The sequence below is a fragment of the Mya arenaria genome, chromosome 2 (assembly GCF_026914265.1).
Source record: "Mya arenaria isolate MELC-2E11 chromosome 2, ASM2691426v1".
Taxonomy (NCBI): Eukaryota; Metazoa; Mollusca; class Bivalvia; order Myida; family Myidae; genus Mya; species Mya arenaria.
Window position 1 is genome coordinate 30,085,077 of NC_069123.1, and position 19,361 is coordinate 30,104,437.

Below are 19,361 nucleotides of genomic sequence, written 5' to 3' on the forward strand. Positions count from 1 at the left end.
AATATGGTCAAAGTTTGCCTGATGCAAAGTAGTCTATGAACGTGCCTGTTCTTAATATGTACAGGTTTGCTTGATGCGATGTAGTCTATGAACGTGCATGTTCTTAATATGTACAGGTTTGCCTAATGATATGTAGTCTATGAACGTGTATGTTCTTAATATGTACAGGTTTGCTTGATGCGATGTAGTCTATGAACATGCATGTTCTTAATATGTACAGGTTTGCTTGATGCGATGTAGTCTATGAACGTGTATGTTCTTAATATGTACAGGTTTGCTTGATGCGATGTAGTCTATGAACGTGCATGTTCTTAATATGTACAGGTTTGCTTGATGCGATGTAGTCTATGAACATGCATGTTCTTTATATGTACAGGTTTGCTTGATGCGATGTAGTCTATGAACGTGTATGTTCTTAATATGGTCAAAGTTTGCCTGATGCAAAGTAGTCTATGAACGTGCCTGTTCTTAATATGTACAGGTTTGCTTGATGCGATGTAGTCTATGAACGTGTATGTGCTTAATAAGTACAGGCATGCTTAATGTGATGTAGTCTATGAACGTGTATTTTCTTAATATGTACAGGCTTGCTTAATGCGATGTAGTCTATGATCGTGTATGTTCTTAATATGTACAGGTTTGCTTGATGCGATGTAGTCTATGAACGTGCATGTTCTTAATATGTACAGGTTTGCTTAATGCTATGTAGTCTATGAACGTGCATGTTCTTAATATGTACAGGTTTGCTTGATGCGATGTAGTCTATGAACATGCATGTTCTTAATATGTACAGGTTTGCTTGATGCGATGTAGTCTATGAACGTGTATGTTCTTAATATGGTCAAAGTTTGCCTGATGCAAAGTAGTCTATGAACGTGCCTGTTCTTAATATGTACAGGTTTGCTTGATGCGATGTAGTCTATGAACGTGTATGTGCTTAATAAGTACAGGCATGCTTAATGTGATGTAGTCTATGAACGTGTATTTTCTTAATATGTACAGGCTTGCTTAATGCGATGTAGTCTATGATCGTGTATGTTCTTAATATGGTCAAAGTTTGCCTGATGCAAAGTAGTCTATGAACGTGCCTGTTCTTAATATGTACAGGTTTGCTTGATGCGATGTAGTCTATGAACGTGTATGTGCTTAATAAGTACAGGCATGCTTAATGTGATGTAGTCTATGAACGTGTATTTTCTTAATATGTACAGGCTTGCTTAATGCGATGTAGTCTATGAACGTGCCTGTTCTTAATATGTACAGGTTTGCTTGATGCGATGTAGTCTATGAACGTGCATGTTCTTAATATGGTCAAAGTTTGCCTGATGCAAAGTAGTCTATGAACGTGCCTGTTCTTAATATGTACAGGTTTGCTTGATGCGATGTAGTCTATGAACGTGCATGTTCTTAATATGGTCAAAGTTTGCCTGATGCAAAGAAGTCTATGCACGTGCTTGTTCTTAATATGTACAGGTTTTCTTAATGTGATGTAGTCTATGATCGTGTATGTTCTTAATATGTACAGGTTTGCTTGATGCGATGTAGTCTATGAACGTGCATGTTCTTAATATGATCAAAGTTTGCCTGATGCAAAAAAGTCTATGCACGTGCTTGTTCTTAATTGCTACAGGTATGCCTAATGCATTGTAGTCTATGAACGCGTATGTTCTTAATATGGTCATGTTTGCCTAATGCAATGTAGTCTATGAACGCGTATGTTCTTAATATGGTCATGTTTGCCTAATGCAATGTAGTCTATGAACGCATATGTTCTTAACATGGTCAAGTTTGCGTGATGCGATGTAGTCTTTGAACGCGAATGTTCTCAATAGGGTCAAGTTTGTCTGATGCTATGAAGTTTATGGACGCGTATGTTCTTAATATGGCCAAGATTGCCTGATGCAATGTAGTCTTTGAACGCATATGTTCTTAATTTGGTCAAGATTGCCTGATGCAATGTAGTCTTTGAACGCGTATGTTCTTAATTTGGTCAAGATTGCCTGATGCAATGTAGTCTTTGAACGCGTATGTTCTTAATTTGGTCAAGATTGCCTGATGCAATGTAGTCTTTGAACGCGTATGTTCTTAATTTGGTCAAGATTGCCTGATGCAATGTAGTCTTTGAACGCGTATGTTCTTAATTTGGCCAAGATTGCCTGATGCAATGTAGTCTTTGAACGCGTATGTTCTTAATTTGGTCAAGTTTGCCTGATGCAATGTAGTCTTTGAACGCGTATGTTCTTAATTTGGTCAAGATTGCCTGATGCAATGTAGTCTTTGAACGCGTATGTTCTTAATAGGGTCACGATTTTCTGATGCAATGTAGTCTATGAACGCGTATGTTCTTAATAGGGTCACGATTTCCTGATGCAATGTATTCTATGAACGCGTATGTTCTTAATAGGGTCACGATTTCCTGATGCAATGTAGTCTTTGAACGTGTATGTTCTTAATAGGGTCTAATTAGCCTGATGCAATGTAGTCAAGAACACATATGTTCATACTATGGTCAAGTTTGCGTGATGCGATGTAGTCTACGTATGCCTATGTTCTTAATATGATTAAGTTTGCTACTGACACGTTTTCTCAGTATGGTCAAACGTCCTAATCCAATGCAATGTATAAACTATGGTCATTATTTTCCTTAAATACAAATCAGTATTTGAACGCGCATTTTCTTAAAAAGTATTGTACACTGTTACAATATTGCCTAAAAGTGTAAGTTCTAAACTAATCCTGTCAGTCTTTTAATGCGTATGTTCTAGATATTGTTAATATCTCTGACATGTAATTAACGTGTTTGTTCTGCGTATGTTCTTAATATTGCAATGATAACCTACAGTTTAACTAATATTTCTCAAACCCTACGTACCTCTATTAGATGTGACACGCGGCCTTGTGGGGCGTGTCTTGTTTCATTGGCAAGCGGTGTCATTCGGAACAAATGAAACTCAGCCTCCAACAGTTGCTCGCTAGCGTGCATTGATACGTTATAGTAGAAATGCATCTCCTTGTTGTATGCTGAAACAGACAAATTAGCTTTGAGGTAGTGGCACGTGTATAGACGTCCTGGTTCGTTATGCATCAATCAATTTAACCACGCCCCCACCCCCATGTGTCCGGGAGAATACCGGGGAAAGCCGGGGAAATGGGCCGTTTTTTACCCTCAGGTGGCCCCGCAGTGCCGGGTGAATGCGGTGGTTTTGTCTTCGCGCCAAAAATAGAGGGGAATGGGCCTTACCTGGGGTCCCTGCGATGTGGAGGCATTTGGCGGGGATTTTACCAGCAGTTCGTTTACCCGGACTTTGCAAAGTCTCCGCTATTCCCCGGACCTTGTGTGTGTGTGTGGGGGGGGGGGGGGTACAATTGACTGGTGCATTCGAGGTGTTATTTCCTTCAGTACATTTGTTTAGCTTTTCTTATAACAGTTTATACATACATATAAAATCTATAAATTCTTCTTGTTACGTAGATGTTGCAGTGCTCCTGTCAGGGATTGGGAAGGACAAGGTGCTAGATCAGAAAGGGCACATTTGATGCTCATTGAATGAGCTTTAATGGGGCACTTGCAATGGCCAATTTTTATTGTATGTGTTTCAGCTACTTTCAATACGAATATTTTGTAATGTACCTAAGCTGTTATATCTACTCTAGTGTCACAATTATGTTTATTTTATTTTTTTATACTTATATCAAATAATTGAGTCTGTCAAACAAAAAGGCAGCGGGGTGCTGGAAAAGGGAAGGATTAAGCTATTATGAAGGAAGCCGAGCAACTTCATTGCAACTTCTTAATATAAAGGTAACCACATATTCTTTTTGCGTCCCTTTGACTCGACTAGTTCATAACAATGGGTCCTCAACAAACAAGAGCCGTCGTAAGACAGCGCGCTCGACTACGCCGCTTTGACTTAGAATACAATAACGATGTAATAATACCAAGTTTGGTCTCTTTATGTCAAACCTAACTAAAAATTTTCGATACATAAGGTGACTTTGATGCTGCCCTCCCACCAGCCCGCCCAAACAATGACGCAAGTCATTCAAATAACTTGATTTCCCGTTATGAAAATGTGGTTAAGAATATACAAATATGCCTTTCAAAGGAAATTAAAAAAAAAATCAAAAAAATCAAGGGCCATAATTTGTATTTAGGCTTAAAACGGAGTTATATTTCTTGTTGTAAGATGGTCATAAATAATTTTGAATTTTATTAAGTGCATTTAATGAACGGTATGAAAGTTTTTTTTATTAAAATCCCAACTTGCCCTTAACTTTTACTTGCCTAAAACTTTAACCTAAGTCAATCAGGGGCCGTAACTTGTATTAAGGATATGGAGTTATGTAACCTCATTGGGTGATGGTCCTGAACAATTGTGTGAAGTATTAAGTCAATTGAATGAAGGGTATAAAAGTTATTAAACCATATCCCAACCTGCCCTAAAACTTTAACCTAAGTTCCATAGTCAATCAGGGGCCATAATTTGTATAAAAGATAATATGGAGTTATCTAACCTCATTATGTGATGGCTCTGAACATCTGTGTGAAGTATTAAGTCAATTGAATGAATGGTATTGGAGTTTTAAGTGAAAATCCCAACTTGCCCTAAAACTTTAACCTGCCCTAAAACTTCAACCTAAGTAAATCAGGGGCCATAACTTGTATTTAGGATAATATGGAGTTATGTAACCTTATTGTGTGATGGTCCTGAACAACTGTGTGAAGTATTAAGTCAATTAAACAAAGGGTATAGAAGTTATTAATAAATATTCCAACTTGCCCTAAAACTTTAACCTAAGTTCCATAGTCAATCAGGGGCCATAATCTGTGTAAAGAATAATATTGAGTTATCTAACCTCACCATGTGATGGCTCTGAACAACTGTGTGAAGTATTAAGTCAATTGAAGGTAGGGTATTGGACTTATAAGTGAAAATCCCAACTTGCCCTAAAACTTTAACCGGACGCCGACGCTGGGGCGAGTAGTATAGCCCACCTATTCTTCGAATAGTCGAGCTAAAATGTAAGTGTCGAAGTACACGTACGCTTCTTAAGAAGTTGAAAATGCTGATACACATGTTTAAAGAATGTGTAGTCCTCAGCATTGGATAATGATGGCAAGATCTGAACAAAGGACAACTATCAATCAGGGGTTGTATTCAATATGCAACCTAAGTCAATTTAATTAATCATACGGCAAAGACTCTATTCACCGTTAAGGTGATTAATATAGAGCAATCCGATTAGCTATATCTTTCTTAGATCCAATTAAGATTAGTATTGAATAACACCCATTGTTTGATAAAAAAAGTTAAAGGGAGTATATATTTAAACCACCTTCTATTGTCATTGATGTATTTAAAGTTTTAAACCATTATCATTGTCATTGATATATTTAAACCACCTTCTATTGTCATTAATATATTTAAACCACCTTCTATTGTCATTAATATATTTAAGCCACATTCTATTGTCATCGATATATTTAAGCCACCTTCTATTGTCATTAATATGTTAAAGCCACCTTCTATTGTCATTAATATATTTAAGCCACCTTTTAGTGTCATTTTTTATTTAAGCCACCTTGTATTGTCATCAATATATATTAAAACCACCTTCTATTGTCATCAATATATATTAAAACCACCTTCTATTGTTATTGATATATTTAAGCCATATTTTACTGACATTGATATATTTAAACCACCTTCTATTTTAAACGATCTTCTATTGTCATTGATATAATTAAGTCATCTTCTATTGACACTGATATATTTAAACCACCTTCGATTGTCATTGATATATTTAAACCACCTTCGATTGTCATTGATATATTTAAACGACCCAAAATTGTCATTGATGGTCCTTTAATAAAACCATAAAAGAAGGAAGCCTCATTTCGGATAGAAAAAAATACTTGTTGTTGTTTTTTTACAAAACTTGACACTATTTAAAATCATTTCAGTTACAAATGTATACCATATTATGAGAAAATGTATTGATTAAGCAGGAGACAGAATTTCATGTTTTTCGTTATTGTTAATGTATTCGGACAAACTTGCTATTTTTGTAGAGACTTAAATAAACGTGAACAATGTAGAAAATTATTTTGGAACTTAAGAAAAATGTTCTAGAGGCAAAGCATATAGGGACCTACAATAAAACTATGCAGGCCCTTGGACCGCGAAATGTTTGATTTTGTTATTTCAAGGTAGGATTTTGGTAGTTGGCTTGTAATCGTTTTTACGCTACAATGCAGTTTCAACTTCAATACAACTACTTTTCCCCACTTGAAGGTACTTGAAAATGTTTTAATGAGAGGACGTTATGTAAATCGGCAAATAAATTTGATTATTTGCTTCACGCGCCGACCCATTGTCAAAGCGCCACTACATAGAAAAGCTACCACCTGGGTTCCTTGACGAAATGTTTTAATCGCTGGCTTCATGGGCTTAGATTAACTTGTTAATAGCTATCCAACAGATGCTACCTTCGAGTGTTCCACCAAAAGTTTACTTAAGATTCAAGTGGGGTTTATTGTTAAATTCAAATTAATGGGCTCTATTGCCCATAAGCGATTTCGTACTATCAATATCTTATTACAAGGATCATCCTATTGGCTTAGAAACTTTTTTGAGGTAGCGATAAACGGATGTTTATAGTTTTAAAACTAATCTTTTCAGTGCTTTATCAAGATTTCATGGCTCTATTTTGCTAATTTTCTGGAGATTTCTGAAACATTGTCACTAAGTCTTAAATATTTCACATGCTTTCGGTCGTTTCTCATGCCCAATCAATTGATTTATGGATCAGTTCCGAGTTTTTCAGACATGCATCAAACAGGTTGGGGGGACCCACCTCAGCTAACAGGTGTTCAGCCATGCACACTTCTGAAAGACCTTGGCGTACAACTTCTGAGCAAAGAACATTTTTGAGTGTTCCATTTCAATACATGTTTGTCAAAAAGCAAACAGATGGTGACTTTGCATTTTTTTAATGTTTAGTGTTTGAAGTAAATGATAGCTGCAATACAAAGGCGACTCGAGTATTTTCATGTGCTTGTGTGTGATTTTTAGTAATTACTTGCAAATAGAATAGTTGCATTAATATACCCGGCAAGTTGACTCTCCCAAATAAATACAACATTTTGATAGTATATTTAAGGTAAAATTTCACAATATAGCTTCAAAGGAGAATAGAAAAGCCTGCAGCTTAGCTGTCGTGAATAGTTGACAAAAATGACCGTTTCGGTATATATGAAAATAAGCAGGGGCGAAACGTATATTTTAACAGACGAAGGCTTGATATTACATGTGTTCATTGTACATCATACTAGACGTTTGATATTTGTCCACATGGTTCAAAATACGCTCATTTGTAATCAGACTGAGTACTTTTTTGTACTGACTTTGGGTGTGTTCAAATCGTTTAACATAGCGACTGTGACACGCATTGTCCCGAGTTGAAAGAGAGAGGAGCAAAAACAATACTCCTAAGAGATCTACCAACTGATACTGACAAAACGCATGCATTTATATCACCTACAAAAGAAATGAATGAAATGAAACCGCATGGATTCAATGACCTTTCATACTACATAGTACTCAACTAGACATCGAGATTTGTCTATGGGCGTTCAAACGACCAAATATGACTAAAACATTGTCTTATCGGTGTGTTTGGTCAAATAAGCCTAATATAGCTAATAATTCATAACAATACATACGTCATATGAAGTGAGTTTATCACCTACACTGGGATTAAAAGTTCATTTCAAAATAGGGTCTATGGGAAAACGCACTTAAATTTCAATTGAGCTGGGGTGGACTATTTCAATTTACAAGCTATTTTGTGTCTCTCTGCATTCTAATGGATATGTTGATATCGTTGTACTACTAAAATTGAAGTGTAGTTAGTTACCTTTTTTGGAAAACCTGACACTTGTGCTTATAACATATTAGCAAAAGGTGTGTCTACGCAAAGTTCTCATTTTCGTTGCTAATTTATACCCCACCTTTATTATATCTGCCCGTCAAAAGTTAAAATCCTTCTCATATTTCGAAACATATATCTAAACTGTATGATTAAAAGGCCTAATAGTGCACTTAATTGCACTGGAGATTTTCTAAAAGTTGCTCCAAGAAATACGTCATTAATTAAAGGACATTTTTTTGCTCTAAAACGTAATACATTTAAATCCAGTTTAGTCCATTAAATGCGCTGAAAACTGAGAAGTGAAATGAATCTATATAATAGGTATTAAATATGAATTAAAGATGCAAGCGCATTTCATTTGAATACTTTTCACCACATATTTGTAGGTGGTTGCGGCAACCGTTTTGTTGACATCCAAACATACATAGACCCCATGGAGCGGCGACATCAAAGTGTTTATAATAAGCAAAAGAAGCCATGTCTCTAAACAAGGTATGGCAAATACACGTATACAGGTAGAGCAAGTCTCCATTGTAAGATCTAGATAGCCCAGATGTGTTACCTAATCTAGTCAACATGTCCCACGATCTCCTAAATGTATTACTAGTCATACCATCTGGGTACTCTCGCTTTCAGTAATTATTTACACTTCGTAATATGTAAACTAATAACATTGGACTTATGAGGAAATCTGGAAGGTTCATAGAAAAGTACAGATGTCAAAATGAAGTGACACTTTTGTTTGTGTATTTTATTAATCCCATCATTGCAAGACGAGGCATCTTGTTATATGAATGGGCAATGTTAAAATCCGTGGGATAGCATTTATTGAAGGAATCAATGGCAAGCTCTGTTTTACTATCATAGGAATAAATGATTTCTTTCAGAGTCAATTGAAGAGCTTCATTCTTGTGATCACGTCTTTGAGTTTATTTGAGTAAAAACAGTTGCAACTTTAGCGAAAGTCTTATGTAAATGAATCGCATAAATACAGCTTATATTGGCAAGGTGTTTGGTAAACAAAAAGAACCTCCCTCTGTAAGCAGCGCTCTTGACACTCGTGGCTGTTTCGCAGGTGTTAGTCAGGGCGACACTCTAGGACCATGTGTGTTTACGAACAAACCCAGATTATTTGCAAGATCCATCTAATCTTAAATATTGGACCCAATACACGTGCTTCAGTTTTCGATACAGCCGGGCAAGGAGTGTCATTTTAAAATCAAATTGCAAAAAATAAGCCATTCGGTATAAAAACATAACAAATAAATCATGGTGCTAATGCCAGACTTTTAAACCAATAAAAGACGTAGTTTTGCTTGGTACCTTATGACATTAAAACCCAACGAAATGCTTCGGGGAAGGGCCTTTTTAACATATCCTAAGATAAGTAAGTTGTTGATTAACTGACTTCAAGTAAACATAATCAGAGCAACCAGAGAGTACCAACTTTATTTTATCAACTAAGAGTTGACAGTACAATGAAATGACTTGTTGGATGGAAGATTAGCGTAGAAAAGCAGTTGTGTATATGCAAGGTTACCATGACTAATTGCAGCTTAGACTTCTCAGAGTAGAGCGGACGTTTTGTGGCATCAAGGTTTCAATGGCTTTTTGTATGGTGGGTTACTAAAAGTGGAATGGAAGTTTTGTTGCTGCTAGTTACTATGGCTTGTTGCATGGTAGGTTACTAAAAGTGGAATGGAAGTTTTGTTGCTGCTAGTTACTATGGCTTGTTGCATGGTAGGTTACTAAGAGTGGAATGGAAGTTTTGTTGCTTCTAGTTAATATGGCTTGTTGAATGGTAGATTACTAAGAGTAGAATGGAAGTTTTGTTGCTTCTAGTTACTATGGCTTGTTGAATGGTAGATTACTAAGGATAGAATGGACGTTTTGTGTCTACAGGTTTTCCATCGCTTGTTACAGCTTAACTCACTAAACTATACTGACAAATTTGGATGTGTGTAATGTATTCAATATCTAGTGCAATATGGCCAGTTAATTAGATTGTACGAGCGTATTGATGTAGGCCCACTGGATCTAGATTTCATACGACTACTTGTATAAAATACACATACAGTACAATCAAAATCTGCTAAAGTCTTTGTAAAATATTTCATCCAAAAATTATGTTTTCGTTGTCATTTTATAGCATCTTATTAATATTTTAGCTATCTAGATATTGTATCAGTTTTGGGAATCAAACAGTTTCATTATTCCAAAATAACTTTAATTGCATTGAAACCCATGTCCTCTTTATTGCTTGCGTATGCAAAACATTCAGATGTTTCGGGAACAAGGCATTTCAAAGCCGCGGGGTGGAACCATCAAATTGTGCCCACTGTAATTTTCTTACCGGAGGCCAATAGAAAGGGGCAAAGGGGTTTGTCAGTGTAATCGATCTGATGTTAGTAAATTATAGTGTTCTCTGCGATATGAATAACTTATTTTGCAAAAAGCAATTATTCACATAACAGATGCATTTATAATGAGCACAAAATGGTTAGCATGCACCGGTGTTTTAAAAAGAACTCGGCTTTAGACACTTTGGGATAGTAGAACATTAAAGAGGCATGGACAAGGTTACAGATTTGGGTGTTTTGTTAAAAAATGTTTCTGATTGGTACACTCGACAATGGAGAACGTCAATCGGAACACCTCGGTCATTATTCAACAGAATTGAAGCTTGCCGGAGATTCGATCTCGAAGCTTGCCGGAGATGGCCGAGTTGTTACGATTGGGAGAACGTGTACAGTTGAAAGTTTGTATTTTCGTTCATTTAACACTGTTAAATATGCGGTAAATGCATGATCAAAATGCAGTGAATGCCTTAGTGGTCAATCGGAACACCTCTGCCATTGTCCAACAGAATTTACAATCTCGAAGTTTTGCCGGAGATGGCCGAGTTGTAACGATTTCCTAAATGGTATTATTTTCCGAGGTTATTATTTATTTATCGAGAATCAAATACTAAAGGAACACTAACATGTAACATTTTAATGTTTATTTAATAATTTGCCATACAAATATTGAACAGCAGCTGGTCCATTATTTTACTGGCAAGTTAACACCAATGGGGATCTTAAATCAAGCGTTTAACTTATTTGACTTTTCTCTGGTGCAAATAGGCGCTCTCTATGGGAGGGTGGGAGTTTTTGAGACCTATTTTTTACGCATATTATGTTAATAAAGCTTTTTATCCCATGATAGCTACACTTTATGGGAAAATTGTCCTTGTAAGAATAGTTAAAATATTTGAAGGTGAGTAATGATAAGAGGTGCTATTTATATGATAATTAATAACATTGTTTTATGACAATGGGTTTCGTACTATCTTCTGTCAGATCGGAGAGAAAATGTAATTAATTAAAATAAAAAAGATTGTAAGAATTGAAAAGAAATATATATTTAACATAATATCACATCACATTCACGTTTTAATAATCAAAACGTTAGAATGAAAGATATTTTTTACCATCAAACCCTAATTTTGGTTATATAAACGGTCTGTTTATTAAATGGTTATATGCATAGGTTATAGTATCTATCAGGAATGAAAAGTTATTTAAAAAGCACTGCTAAAAACGAACAACAACAACAGCAACAACAACAACAACAGCATCGAGGACAACAACTAATACTACTTCAAAAACACCAAACACCACCAATCATGTAGCTGTTGCTGGTCTGTCACTACTGGTGATCTAGTATCAAGGTATTTCAACAATAAATTCGAAAGATTTGGTAATCAAAAAATGAAAAAAAAATCTATAAGTGTATGTCTGTTATAGCACAATGAAAAACGGTTCATAAAAGATTTGAAAGATATTTCAAGAGCATCTTTCATGAATGCAAGCACTGTCAATTATAATCCCATTATAATCAGAGATTTTTTCAATTAAAAACCCATGCATAGCGCGGGAATGACACAGCTTCTAATTGAAAATTATATTTTAATGTCTTGGATTCAGAAACCACTTAGAAATGATATCAATCAGGCGTTACGCAGAGAAGATGATGGTAAATATAAGAAACTGGTGAAGCTGATTTCAATCGAATATTTCTAGCAATGATAAATTGGTGGAGTGGAGTGAATTATATGCATGGAATTTTGATATATAAGTATATTCGCAGTACTTGTATGAAAACTGGTTCAAAATGCGAAGGGGGGGGGGGGAGACGATGATGATGGTAAAGATGATGGTACTGAATTGATGATGATGATGATAATGATGATGGTGATGATGATGATGATGATGATGATGATGTCGATGACGATGACGAAGACGACGCGAAGAACGACGACTGATGATGATGATGATGATGATGATGATGATGATGATGATGATGATTATGATGATGTTGATAGTTATTGATGATGATGAGATGGAGGAGGAGGATGGTGATGATGATGATGATGATGATGATGTTGATAGTTATTGATGATGATGATGATGATGATGATGATGATGATGATGATGATGATGATGATGATGATGATGATGATGATGATGATGATGATGATGATGATGATGATGACGAAAAGAACGACGACTGATGATGATGATGAAGAGGAGGAGGAGGAGTTGGATAAGGATGAGGATGACGGCGACGACGTGATGATGATACTGATAATAATGATGATGATGATGATAATGATGATGATGATGATGATGATGATGATGATGATGATGATGATGATGATGATGATGATGATGATGATGATGATGATGACAACGACGACGATGATGGTGGTAAATGGTGTATTGGTAACAGTGTATTGATGATAATTCCAACGACCAGTGGTGTTCTGTTCGACGTTATTTTTTGGTGGCCGACATAATTTTATTTTAATGTCACAACATGCAGCCAAGTGAATTTGGTGTTTAGTCCCCAAACCTTTAAATCAGTGGTCATTTGTCAAACGGAATGATTAAAGTGCAACATTTAGAGAAAAAATCTTTGTAAATAATCTATCACTAACAAATGGACGGGACCCAATCCTATAATTTGCGTCTACATAATTGGCCCTTTGGTTTCTCGCATTGTAAAGGCTTATCATTCAGTGTCACGGGATCTGATTTTGGAAACAAGAATTGAAAGGGGATATGAACATTTTAAGAACTGAAAGTTTTGCGGAGTTTTGTCCTTTTTTGTTGGTGACGTTTTGCGATAAAAATCTACTGAAGAGTTGAAAACAGCCATTTCATGTCTAATTTTTGTTTATGAGATTAAACTACGTGATTAGGTACCCAATGACTCGAAAATTGTCATTTAGGAAATATTTTGTTACCCTTTTTGTAAACGTTTTTAAAATGTACTGGAGAAATGTAAAGATAAAGAAAAGTGAGAAAAAAGTTTGGGGGCTCATACAGTTACTGCATGTATTGTTAAAGGAATGCATGTACACTCGAGTTTAACCTCGGTTAAACATTAATGTAGGTAATCCATCCATCGTTTAAACCAGAAATTGCTACTGATAAAGTTTCATTTGAAAGTTACAAAATGTTAAAAAGTTTTAACCGAGAGCTTATTGGACGGATTGTTCAGAAAATTGTTAAAGTTAACAACATTGTTACCGGAATCGTTGTTAACTTTTAAAGGTGGACTAGTTTATGATTTGCTGATATATTTAAGTAAAACAAGCATAGGTGAATCAGTTGTCTTAATAATTGTGTAAAGCACCGCAAATCACATGTGTGTCCATAAAACCTTCAGAGAATTCAAGATTCGAATGTTAACAACGATCCAGTTAATACCGTTGTTAACTTTAACGATCTTCTGAACAATCGGGTCATTGTGTATTTCAGAAACAAATTTATAAAATTGTTGTATATGTTGTTTTTTTTTACCCCCCCCCCCCACCCCCACCCCTTTATTATATCATATCGTTATAGTTTTATTTCAAAAATATAATCCATGCAGAACTAATATAATGGTTAATCAATAAAAATAAACATAGAAATATTATCCAGGTTTATATCTAAAATGCACTAACACATTTGTGAATCCTAATGATGGATGGTCTACCTTAAATGTATGTTGGAGAACACACCATAATAAGCAATATACCATATACAGCTTTGTGACAAATTATTTAAGTTATTTTTCCGTCAGTGATACATATTGTGCCGTCAATTTAATTTTGCGCCGGTTTGAGACCCATAAAAATAAAATTGCTTCAGACAATAATCCGGACAACCGTAATGTACGGACACAAAGACATATTAAAATTTTGTCATTTTGATAGGATAAAGTAACACTATATTCTTGCATGGTGTATTTCTCCTCAGATTTCATTGGGGTTTATTTGCTCAAAAGTTGATATAAGATGACACTATAACAGATAGGATCAAGAAGACATACGTGCAATCACATTGTGAAACCCCCACGTCGTCGCCTTTTCGGCATCCATAATTGGATAATTCGAATTTTAAGGCTTAAATATGAGCGATATGTGACGCAAGGGAAATTTAAGTAAATGGAATCTTGTCAAATGTATATTAAAGTAAGTTTGATATATTTGGGAGGTAGACCGCTTCCCGTTGAAGTACATGTTAAGAAAATACAATGCTGTGGTTGTTGAGTTTATAAAGGTCTCCCCGCGCCCTATAATAGTTGCATTATGGCTTGACCCAGTCACATCAAACACAATTTTAAATCCAAAATGGGAGTTTTGTCCCAACCGGTTCACCAAAGGAGTCATTTTGTACCTTAAACGCGAGACCTGCAATGAATGACATCTAGAGTGGTCCTACAGCTCTAACTATTGCATATGGTTAAAAGAGAAAAACATTAATAAGGCCGGGCTTATAAACTGTTTAAACTTACGCATTTGGTAGACATTTTAGTGAAATTGTTGCTTTTTAATCTAGTATTCTTGGGTCCAGTTTTTTGAAAGGACTGCCCTCATACAACGACGTGTCGTATGTTGTTGTTTTCTTATATTGTCATTTCTGGGGAAAAGGGAAACCGGCCCATCATTTCTGGGGAAAGGTAACCGGCCAGGTGTTATCGGTGTATTCACATTTCCCGGTTACAACGTGATCGAAATAAGCACAAGCCCGTAAGCCCGACTCAATCCCGGATTTGTAAAACTATGTTTGTATAATGTATTATATGTTTTATAATTTCAGGCTTGTAACTTCACGAACATCTTAGATATATACGAACAAAATTATAATAGTAATCGGGCAGTTCAAGAATAAACTTCAATTTCGATGACTTGCAACTAAGCCAGTTCATCACATACAATGGACCAGAGTTAATGCTAAAGCAGCACTCTCGCAGATTGACAGTATTGACTTATTTTATTTTTTGTCTCAGAATCAGCTGCTTTTGTCATCAATGCCTTTAATTCATTCATATAGCCCAGAAAATAACAGATCTCAATTGTTTGGAAAACTGCTGAAAAACTCATTATTTCTTAAAGCATTTTTAACACCTTAAGCCAAAAACATCATTTTTCAAACGTAAATATGAAAAACTGCGATCTGATCTTTTGTCAGCAGTCGTTGGTTTCCATACATTTACGCTAAAATTGGTTCATTCCAAGACAAGAAAAATAAAAATAAAAATTGGTCAAACCGCTCAAACTGTGAGAGTGTAGCTTTAACCCCACTCCGAGCTACTATTATGATACCCGCGTCACCGGTCTCTTACCTCTATCTGGAAAGCTGACGACGGTGGAAGCGTTGTAGGGCCCCCCTTTTTTGATGAGGCCACCCGAGTCTGTAATATCGTTAAACAACTCCAGCATGAACTGGGGCGGGGTCGCTCCCACCATGTGCTGCGGCGCATGCTCGATGCCAAACACCTTCGACAGACGCTCAATGGCTTCCGTCTCTTCCGGTCCGTCGCCGCCGCCGGCGCTGCCGCCTTTCTTCCCCTTGTCTTTGTTTTTCTTGCCACAATCCACCCGGAGTATTAAAGTGAATACAATTAATAAACCGAACATAATCAACACTTGAATATTGTGGAATCCGAAGTTGGCCCGTACAATTCGCATGTTTATCTAAAATACACTAACAGACGGATTTTCGAGATTTAAAACTCACTGAAGAATTGTCAAAATTTCATCTAAACTGGTATCATTTTCTTTCACTTGATGACACTTTTCCAAAACAAATCGATTTGTAATATGGCTAAGATGAATTTGTATTAACATGTTATTCTGCTATTATTATTTTTTTTACAATTTTAAAACTCCGGCGAGAAAATTAAATCTATTCTCTGTATCTTATCAACAGCAATTCCAATTCTTCTGTTTTTATTTTATCATATGAAGCATATAAATTTCGAATCACACGGAGTTAATTTTCTTGACTTATATACCGGTGTGCGCTGTGAAATGAACAGCATTTTTGATATATTTTTTAAATAATTAGCACCTGGTGAATTCAATTGAAATATAAAATTATGCGTCAACACGTAAGTTTATTATAAATCCATTTCACAAGAACGCAAAATTCCAAAATGTGTTTGAGACGTTCGTATTGGTTTTTTTCTGCTTCACTCTTTGGGATGGTAAGCTATTTCTCGTAAATTCTATATTTATTTATCCAAGAATATTTATATCCAATGCAAAGAAATTCCAACTTTTGAACATGGCGTAATTGCGGCACGTCAGAGCCGATCGCAGATTGGAATAAATCGAGCAATAAATTCTGTAGCATTTATTATCTAATCTTTAGCTAAAATCCAGCGATCAATCTTTCATGATTGTAATCTAAAAATCTGACAAATGTGTATCTTCACAGCATTGCGCTAGAAAACTAGTTGAATAATATTCCGTATAGTATCCGTTCATGATTTTCTTTTAAACAAGCGCGTCATCTAATCGATTATTGACAAAATTTGACGAATGATATTGTTATCATCATCACATCACAGCGTTTAGCAGCGTTCTGACACAAGCCTATCTCAATTTGATTGTTTGTTCAAAACAAAGCTCCGCAAAGGTTGGAACGCGACTCAAACCCTGTAAGAAGGTGGTGATCAGTCCCATATAGCGAAAACAGCGACTCTAAGTCGCCCGATCTTGATTGTACCAGATAGTCATCTTGAGTTACGAATCGTCTTACAAATCATTCGTATTCCCATCCATAACTGCTCGAGTGTCTAATTTAACAAAAAGAGATATAATTTTATGGTATGATCATTAACTTTCCCACAAAAGAACAACTACTGAATGCACAGAGTCTCCTCTTTGCTGACAAATTCACTATGGGTCGAGTAAAACGTGATACTGCAAAGCGATAATTAGTTTACTATAATCAAAATAAATAGTTCATGCATTTCTGTATAATCATGCTCGTTACATGAGAATGCAAAATGAAAATGATTCCTCCAAAGCTTCATAAACATCGTTGCCGGTTTAACAGAGAAGAGAATAGTGGTATAAAACTCGAATCTGAATGTGAAAACAGTTAAAGCCGATAGGAGAAATGTGTGTCCTTTTGAATGAATTAAAGAATACTCCTTTATTAAATCTCCTCTCGCACACCTGTTAAAAATTAAATCCCACTTCTTGACTGTATGAGGCTTTCTTGTTTTCAAGTTCCCATCTAAATCCACGACGCGAGACACACATTTGGAGTCCAGGTGGGCTGGGGAGCTTCTAGTTTTAGAATCAACAAAGTTTTCCTAATATAGCCGCAAATTCACAACAATATCTTCCCATTGAATGAGCCTTAAAATGTTTGTTTTCAGCACAAAACAGTCAAATCTAGAACTGAATGAATAGTAATTGAAGACTCGTGAAGGGGCTTCAGTCACTCGAAAGCCGACTGAGATGATATGGGCTATCTCTCATTCAAGAACATTGTCATGAGGTTTTCATTGGAAAAGTAATGAATAACGATAATGTTTAGTTTTTTAAGGACCGTTTGATATTTAAAATCTAGGAAATGACGTATGCTTGAGTATTTAGACAGTATCACCCACGCTTCCAGCCTCAATTGATGTTTCTGAGGAAAAACTCTTGTAATATGTATACGTTTTCATTGCATATTTTTTTTGCCTCAATGCAACTAATGCACCAGTCAATTGAAACCACAGCCCCAGGTCCGGGGGATAGCGGGAGAAATGGGCCGTGTTTTTACCTTCCAGGTGTCCCCGAAGTACCGAGCGAATGCGGTGGTTTTGTTTTCGCGCCAAAAAATAGCGGGGAATAGGCCTTACCTAGGATGTCCCGGAATGGCGGGGATTTTACCAGCTCTTGGGTCTCCGTAGGATGGGGATTTCACCTGGGATTGACTTGACCGAAAGTCAAAGTCCCCGCTATTCCCCGGACCTTTGGGGCCGTGGACCGTCTCCACCAAACACAATTGTAACGAAGATATTTACGCAAAATCTGGCTAATACCAAGACAAAGAATAAAAAAAAATGTCAAAACGGTAACTCTGTGAGAGTGCAGCCTTAAAGGGACTGTGTCATAGATTGGCACCAAAAAAATTTTTTTTCTGTAACGAATCTCAGGACAATTACCTAATAGAATGTGTTGATATCATAACTGTAAAAAAAGTACCAAAATGTAAAAAAAAATGTGTCGGAGACCGGGTTCGAACCCGCGTCGCCAAAATTGTAATCCAGCCTTTACTCACTGCGCTACAAAGGCTTATTCTTATCGGGTGACATAATTAAGCTATACACCTATCTCGGTAATATCACGTGATAACACCGACTAGCCAATCACGCATAAGGAATGAATTCTACTTGGTAGACATACCCAGTAATCTTTTTTTAATGGAAAAATACGAAATAACTGCTGAGCTTAAATAAATTGTAAACTATGTGGTACTTCAGTTAGTAAGTTTCAATGCATTGTACACATCGATGCCAAGTTTATGTCAGTTTTCGAAAATTTTCTTTTTTTCCGCTATTTTATCATACGTGAGACAGTCCCTTTAAAGTGCGATCTGAGCCATCGTATCATACGATCGAATTTTCAAATTGATATTTCTGAGTAGTTTAAGAAGAATATCTATTTCGAAATTAATAGCTTTATTGGCCAGATAAGCAAATGATTATTTGATTTTGCACGTAAAACTGTGACACTACACATTTAACTGAAGTTCTTGATCATACGATAATTTTTTTTCTCCTTAGAGCGTTGATTAGTTGGCATGTTTTTATTTCTAAGCCTTTGCATTTTGCCAAAACTGAAGTGTTGGATTTATTTTGTTGGAAACGATTAATACAAAAATCTGCCGTTTAGTAAATACTGCCTCAAGATGAAAATTTAAAGCTGCAATCTCACCGTTTTTACAACTTTTTTTATCTCGGAAAGATCACATTTTTGCGTAAATATCTGCAAACCAATGAAAAACGATTGCTGACAAAAGAACAGATCGCAGATTTTCGTATTTCCGTCCGACAATTAATTTTTGATGGCTTAAACCGTTACTAATGGTTTGGGGGTATCCCCC

The 19,361-nt window shown here is 36.0% G+C and overlaps 1 protein-coding gene across 1 annotated transcript in view; it reads right to left on the reverse strand.

Annotated features, from left to right (window-relative positions):
- Window positions 1-16,909, reverse strand: part of LOC128219738 (bone morphogenetic protein 3-like) — a 31,658-nt gene extending 14,749 nt beyond the window's left edge. The window contains exons 1-2 of the mRNA XM_052927695.1: window positions 15,595-16,909; window positions 2,873-3,021 (exon numbers count right to left, since the gene is read on the reverse strand). Coding sequence (XP_052783655.1) covers window positions 2,873-3,021; window positions 15,595-15,940 — 495 coding nt within the window. The 5' untranslated portion in view covers window positions 15,941-16,909. The remainder of the gene's footprint in view (window positions 1-2,872; window positions 3,022-15,594) is intronic.
- Between the last annotated feature and the right edge of the window lie 2,452 nt (window positions 16,910-19,361).